Source organism: Piliocolobus tephrosceles, chromosome 13 (assembly GCF_002776525.5).
Source record: "Piliocolobus tephrosceles isolate RC106 chromosome 13, ASM277652v3, whole genome shotgun sequence".
Lineage (NCBI taxonomy): Eukaryota > Metazoa > Chordata > Mammalia > Primates > Cercopithecidae > Piliocolobus > Piliocolobus tephrosceles.
Genome location: NC_045446.1, coordinates 27,809,007 through 27,817,010, shown reverse-complemented (window position 1 = coordinate 27,817,010; position 8,004 = coordinate 27,809,007). Strand labels below are relative to the sequence as shown.

The window sequence follows — 8,004 nt, the reverse complement described above, 5'->3', positions numbered from 1 at the left end:
ATTCTTCAGTGAAACCATTAGTTCTGGAGATTACCTTTCTCAAAGGTTTTTAAAATTGCAAATTCAGTTTCCTTAATAACTATACAACTACTTAAATTATTTATTTCATTTTGGGTTAACTGTGGCTGTTTATGTTTTTTGAGGAAGTAGTCCATTTCATCTTAATTGTTAAATTTATATGTGTAGAGTTGTTTGTTATTATTCCCTTATTTTGCTTTTTAAATCTGCAGTCTATGCTGCTATCCCTGTTTCATTCCTGATGTTGGTAACTTATTACTTCTGTTTTTCCTTTGTTCATCTTGCAAGATGTTTTGCAAATTGTGTCCATTTTATTGACATTTTCAAATAATGAGTCTTTTTTTAATTGATTTTCTTTTTTTTTTTTTTTGATTTTCTATGTAGGTATGCCTTTTCAATTTCATTGATTTCTGCTTCTCTTTTTATTACTTCTTTCCTTCTGCTTGCTTTGACTTTTTCTCTTCTTGCTATAGGTTCTTGAAGAGCTTAAATTTTTGATTTGAGACTTTTTCTCTCTTCTAATATATGCATTTAGAACTACAGATTTCCCTCTTATCACTGCTTTAGTTGTGTCCTATGAATTATAAGTTGTATTCTCATTTTCATTCAGTCTAATGTATTTTTAAAATTCCTTTGAGGCTTCTTCTTTGACCCACTGGTTATTTAGGAGTATGTTGTTTACTTTCAAAGTGTTTGGGTTTTTTTTCTAACTTTTTGTTATTGATTTCTAGTTCAACTTCATTTTAGTCGGAAAATACACTTGACATGCTTTGATTCTTCGAAATTTGTTGAGTTTTTTTTAATGGTTTTTCTTGATATATTTTCCTTAGGGCCTTCAAAAGAATGTGTATTCTGCTGTTGTTGGATGGAGTGCTCTGTAAATGTTGATTAGCTTCTACTTGTTGATGGTGTTGTTGAGTTCTTCTTATATCCTTGACAATTTTCTGTCTAGGTGTTATATCAACTGCTCGGAGAAAGGTGTTAAAGTCTCCAACCATACTTGCGGATTTGTCTATTTCTCCTTTCAGTTTTTTTCAGTTTTGTTTCACGTAATTTTCAACACATTGTTTGGTGCATACACATTTGTTTGGTGCATACACATTTAGAATTGTACATCTTCTTGACAGATTAAGGGTTTTTTTTTTTTGCATTATATAAGATCCTCATTGGGTTTGGTAATTTTCTTTACTTTGCATCTATTTTATCTGCTATTAATAGGGCTACCTACTCTTGCTTTCTTTTGGTTAATGTTTACATGAAACATTTCCCATTATTTTACTTTCAACCTGTCCTTATTATTATATTTGAAGTGGGTTTCATATGGACAACATATAGTTGAATGTTTTTTAATCCACTCTGAAAATCTCTGTCTTGTAATTGGTATATTAAGACCATTTGCTTAATGTAATTATTGGTATGTTATGGCTTAGGTCTACTATTTTATTAGTTGTTTTATCTCTGTTTTTCATTTCTCTGTTTTCTTTTTTCTGTGAATTGCTTAAACATTCATTAGAATTCCATTTTGATTTTTAATATGGTGGTATGTCTTTTTGTATAGATTTTTAACGTTTTTGCTCTAGGCATTACATTATATATCTGTAAACATGATTTATATTAACACTCTATACAGTCTACTGGTATGATTATACTAATTTGAGTTGTAATGTAGAAAACATACCTCCTTTACATTTCACCATCAAACATAATTTTGGTGATGCTTTCGCTATCAAACATAATTTAGAAAATGCAAGAGGAGAAGGGAAGTCTATTGTATTTACTGATATTTTAGTTACCATGTTTTTTTACTGATGGTCCAAGATACTTAGTCATTTTCTTTCTGTTTAAAGAACTTCCTGTAGCCATTCAATAACCTTTTTTCTTATCAAATGACATGAACTAGAAACTTTCTTTTCTTTTTTTTTCCCCATTAATGAGCCTTTTTATTATTGTCTTTTTTTTTTTAATTGAAGGTCCCTTACTGGTCCTGCTTCCATGAGTAGCAGTGACCAGGGGAAAAGAGAGGAACCAGCCGGCACAGGGAGGGGTCATCTCCACAACATTCCATTTATACACAGAACTAAACAGACAAGCACAGAGTCACTATTGCGGTTAGAAGTTGGCAGCATGGGAAGGGGGAGGACAGGTGGGGAATGGGGATGTTGTTAAAAAAAATACAGGCTCCTCCACAACTGGGGTACCTGGGGGTAACTTGGTCTGCTTCAACCCAAGAGGAATCAGAAGATCAAAAGCAGTTTGGGAAAGCCAGAACCGTCAGGGATGGAGGGAGAAGGAAAATCCAGGGGGTGGGGGGTCTGTTTGGCAACTGGGGTGAAGGGATTGCCCTCCCCCTGCTGGGATCCCCCCAGCCCCTCCGGTCTGGCAGGAAGGGGGCAGCCTGCAACCCCCGAGGGCAGGTGTGGGGCTGCCAGATGCTCCAGGCAGGGGGCCAGAAGGGGCTCACAAAGGCTTGCCCTCCAGGGAGATGACAGCACTGCCCCCCAACTTCTCTGCCAGGGTGCAGCGGTCCTTGACTTCCTCGTAGCAGTTTGCTTGCAATTCATGCTTGATCCCTGTCAGCTTCTTCTTGATGGCATCCTTGGAACTGGCATAGATCATTTTGCTCTTAAGGGGCGCACACTCAGGGGCCCAGAAGATAAACACCAGGTCCTCCTTCTTGCTCTCCTTGGTCTCATAGGTTGCGTCATAGAGGGCGTAGCGGCAGTCCTTGTCTGGCAGCATCTTGACAAAGGTGGCATAGGGGTCGTCGACAGTCTGGCCCACATCGCCCACCAAGATCTCCTTGCCCTCCTCCAGGATGATGTTCTTCTTGTCCTCACTCAGGCAGAAGAGCACCGCCTTCTTGCGCTTCTTCACCTCCTCTGGCGTTGAAGACTTACGCACCTTCATGTCGTTGAACACCTTGATGACACCATCAGAGACAGCCACACCGGAGGCCATGTTTCCGGAAACGAAAAGGAGCGGGCACCGAGAGCCGCAGAAGACAAGAGCGCTGCAGACGCTGCCGGGACCCGACTGAACCGAAACTTTCAAAATATTATATACTTTATTGCAATGCAAATGAAAGTCTTGCTTCTTCTTTCTGACTTTAATGGAATGCTTATAATGTTTTTTTCCATTTAGTGTGATGTTGAGTTTTAGATTGAGGAATGCTTATATATTTTTATCCACAAAATACCTTTCATTTTCTTAATTCTCCATTTATCTCTCAGGAAAATAATGTGATTTCTAGGGCAGTTATATACAATTCTTTTTAAGATTATTTCTAGATATTTCATGTTTTTTTGCATTTATTAATGAGATATATTCCCCAAATACATCTCCTTTTGAATTTCCTTTAAATATATTATTTTGAACAGAAAATCACTAGAAATATTGGGAAAAAATGGAAAGACACGGAGAAAAAACTGAAAGCTATTTTTAATATTCTAAAGTAGAGATACTATGTGCTAATATTTTATGTCTGTCATTCCAGTTGGTCTGGAATATTTTTATGTGTTTTGTGTGAAGTATTATATGTGTTAATTTTATGTTGATCATTAAAAAATACCTATATTTATATTTTACAAAAATGGTACCATATTAGTATATGATACACTCTTTCCATCTAGCAATATATCATAAACACTTTTCTATTTCATTCAATAGCATAATTTTAATAACTTCATCTAGGACAGATGCTTTCCAGAAATTTGTCTCTAGTACAGAAATCCACCTTATCTGTGGTTTTGCTTTCTGTGGTTTCAATTATCCATGATTAACCATGGCCCAAAAATATTAAATAGAAAATTCCAGAAATAAACACTTTATAAATTTTAAATTGCACACTGTTCTGAGAAGTGTGATGAAATCTCACCTGGCTCCTTTGCCCAGCTTCTTTGCTGCTGTATATGCTACCTGTCCTTTAGTCACTTAGCCAGCTATCTGTGTTACGAATTTAAAAGATCTCAAGAAGACGAAAAGTAGGTACAATATAATAAGATATTTTGAGAGAGAGGGAGAGAGAGACACACACAGAGAAAAAGAGAGACAGCACATTTGCATAACTTTTATTACAGTACATTGTTATAGTTCTATTTTATTATTAGTTTGTTAATCTCTTATTATGCCTAATTTATAAATTAAACTTTATAATAGGTATAAATGTATAGGGGAAAACTGCTGTATATATTTTGCTGTAAATGCAAGAAAGCTATTATAGTTGCAGGACAGTTTTCTGGGAGGTTGGAACAGCTTAATTCTTCCCTTTTTTTTCACTTGTAGTTCTCAAGAATAGCTGCAGAATGTACTAGGAATGCAACATCCTGAAATAAGAAGGAACTGGCCAGAAAAACCTCGGCTCTGTTCTGGTTCCCCATAGAAACAGGACGTCTTTCAACACTTAGGCCCAGCATGTGATGTGACCCCATAGTGTAAAGCCAGAGGAAAGGGCGCTACTTTCTGGGGTCCCTCAGCTGCTGTGCTAGTTGAGTATTTGTAAATAAGATTCCATCTGTCTTGGGCAACTTTCTTGAGCCTTGCAAGATCAGCTTACAATGAATCCTCAGCTTATGTTGCCAGTCTGTAAGTAATAAACCCAATTCACGTAACGGGTGTGTGCGTATGTTCTGTCGAATTGGACTGAGGCATATTGGTAAGCAGTGCACAGTGCACCTACTTAACATTCAGGGGCATTAATTTTATATGCACTTTACTAAATTTTTATGAATTCAAAGACTTTTCAGTTTATTCATAAAATGTCTAAATAGGCAACCATATGGAAGAAGAATAATGATAATTTTGTTTCTTCCTTTTCATGGATTATTTTTTAGTTCTGTTTCATATCATGATCTCAGCTAAAATGTTTAGACAAGGTTGAATAATGGTGAATGTGTTTTGTTTCCTTTATCTTCCTCTGATTTTTAAATGGAGATGCCTCTATTCTTTCATTGTTAAGTAGGATTCTGGCTGATGGTTTGATTTGCAATAATAATGCTTATTATTGGCATTGAGATAAGCATCCTTCACTTTTGATTAAGGTGATCATATGTATGATATTAATTATATTTAATTATTTATTAGTTACTAGCAGATGTCCTAATATCCATCCAATCATCCAGATAAAATTTCCACTTTTTAAAGTAATATTACTTTTTTTAGGTTTTGGTAAAGGCTTACACTTGATTCCTGAAGGTATTTTTAGCTTTTTAAATAACCTAAATCAAATGAATGTAGCATTATAATTAGCTTTTCCTTGGAATTTTGAAACTTCATTGGTAAAAAAAATATTGATCCATGAAGACTTTTTGGAGGTAATTTTTAAATATTTAGATCTATTTCATATTTGTAATTATTCCATAATTGCTCTCTTCAGATAGGCTACTTCTTAAGCAATTTATGTTTCAAATTATAGTCTTAGAAATTTTTCTGCATTAGTAAAATTTTCAGATTCATTACCAATTAATTTTGTATGATACAGCAGGAACAGGCAAGATCCTTGCTTTCATGAAAAGTACACTCTAGTGGAGAAGGAGGAAAATAAAAGCAACAAGAAACAAAGATGATTTCATACAATAATAACACTGTTTTGCTCACCAAATGTTTCTAGTTTTCCTTCTGGCCATGGGAAGGCTGTACTGTCCTGCCCCCTTGCAGTTAGGTATGGTCACATGACTTGTTTTCCCAGTGAAACGTGAGCAGAAGTCACATGTGTCACTTTAGGATGTATAATTTGCCATACCAGATCTTTTCCACTGCCATGGCAATCCTCTCTTCTGCCACATTTTATTGACCAAAGCATGTCAGAAGGCCAATCTAGAATCAGGGAGTGGGGCAATAGATTCTACTTCTTGTTGAGAGGACATGCAAAGTTACATTGCAAAAGATGTAGGGAAGGGTGAAGACTTGTGACTGTTTTGCAATCAATCTGTCCACCACAATTATTTTCTCCTTTCATTGTTCTTTCTTTTTTAAAATTTATTTAATTTTTAAGCCTTTAAAATTTTCAGTTGCATGCCTATTTCATTTATATTTTCAAAACTTATACATTTAGGTCTATCAATTTATACTTTAGTAAGGCTTTTGGTATATCCTAGCAGTTCTAACATGTGGTAGTTTCTTTGTTATTGCCCTGCAAATAGACTAAAATTGTAATTTTACTTCTTTCTTTGATCTAATAGCCATTTAAGGTTAAGTTTTAAAACATTCAAATCATCAGAATTTTATCTTTACCGTTGACTACATTATATTACATTTTGACTGGAGGATTGTTCCATATAATTGTGTTGTTTTGGAACGCATCAAGGTCTATCATGTGATCAATTTTTGTAAATATTCCATGGATTCTTGAGAGAAGTTGTTGGCTTTCATGAAAAGTACACTCTAATCACAATCATTGTGGATTATGTATAATTTAATTTCTGGTCCTTATCAGGCATTCATCTCTTTCAGATCTGTTAGACCAGGTGGATATCTATCAAGTTCTTTCTCTCCTACAGAGTTAATTAGGTGAGTCTTTCACTTCTTAGGGAAAAATGTAAAGGATGTAAAGTCTGAGATATATCTATTTCAAGTTCAACAATTCCACAGATTCCTGAAAGAAGTTGTCAGCATTTTTAAAAAATAGGATGTAAAGTCTGAGATATGTCTATTTCTAGTTCAACATATTAATTATAATATATGCAATGTTTAAATATATACACACGTATAGGCCAGGCTTCATAATCCCAGCACTTGGGTGGCTGAGACGGGCAAATCACCTGAGCTCAGGAGTTCCAGACCAGCCTGGCCAACATGGTGAAACCTTTGTTTTTACTAAAAATACAAAAATTAGTCAGATATGGTGGTACGTACCTGTAATCCCAGCTGCTTGAGAGACTGAGGCAGGAGAATTCACTTGAACCTGGGAGGCAGAAGTTGCAGTGAGCCAAGTTAGAGCCACTGCACTCCAGCCTGGGCAACAGAACAAGACTCCCTCTCAAATAAATAAATAAAATATATACACACATATACTTTATTACATAGTAGTGTGTTTTCTTATTACAAGTGAATTTCTGTCTATTTATAGTCTCTCTCTCTCTCTCTTTTTTTTTTTTTTGAGACGGAGTCTTGCTCTGTCACCGAGGCCGGAGTGTAGTGGCGCGATCTTGGCTCACTGCAAGCTCCGCCTCCCGGGTTCACACCATTCTTCTGCCTCAGCCTCCTGAGTAGCTGGGACTACAGGTGCCCACCAGCACGTCCGGCTAATTTTTTGTATTTTTAGTAGAGATGGGATTTCACCGTGTTAGCCAGGATGGTCTTGACCTCCTGACCTCGTGATCCGCCTGCCTGGGCCTCCCGAAGTGCTGGAATTACAGGTGTGAGCCACCGCGTCTAGCCTCTTTTTGTTTTAAATATTTCAATGCTATATCATTAACCCATGAAAGATATTGTTAGCTCATCATTGTGGATTATGTATAATTTAATTTCTGGTCCTTATCAGGCATTCATCTCTTTCAGATCTGCTAGACCAGGTGGATATCTATCAAGTTCTTTCTCTCCTACAGAGTTAATTATGTGAGTCTTTCACTTGTTAGGAAAGCTAAAGTAATAAAAAATAGAAACAAGTGAATCAATTGTAATAATAAATATAAATGGATGGAAGTCACCTATTACAAGGGAAGGATAGGATTAAAACACCAAATCCAATTGTAAACAACTTACGAAAAACCTAATGAAATGAAGTACTATTAGTTAAAACTGGAAACAGCTCAAATGGCTACCCACTGTAAAAAGCTTAAGTAAATTTTGATATATTATACAATAGAATATGGCAATAAAACTGACTAAAATAGAACTATGCACAACAAATGGGCTGAATCTTAAACATCATGTTGAATGAAAGAAGCCAGAAAAAATAACATTTATTGCTCTTTTATTTACACAAACTTCAGAAATCTTGCTCTTAGGGAGGTATTTCTAGATATTAAAAGTCTAAAATAAAACCAATAA

The 8,004-nt window shown here is 35.7% G+C and overlaps 1 protein-coding gene across 1 annotated transcript; it reads right to left on the bottom strand.

The window, feature by feature from the left end:
* Positions 1-1,948: 1,948 nt before the first annotated feature.
* LOC113224772 (cofilin-1) lies at positions 1,949-3,054 on the bottom strand. The gene has a single exon (XM_026454072.1). The coding sequence runs from the start codon at positions 2,974-2,976 to the stop codon at positions 2,476-2,478; it is 501 nt and encodes a 166-aa protein (XP_026309857.1). The 5' UTR covers positions 2,977-3,054; the 3' UTR covers positions 1,949-2,475.
* Between the last annotated feature and the right edge of the window lie 4,950 nt (positions 3,055-8,004).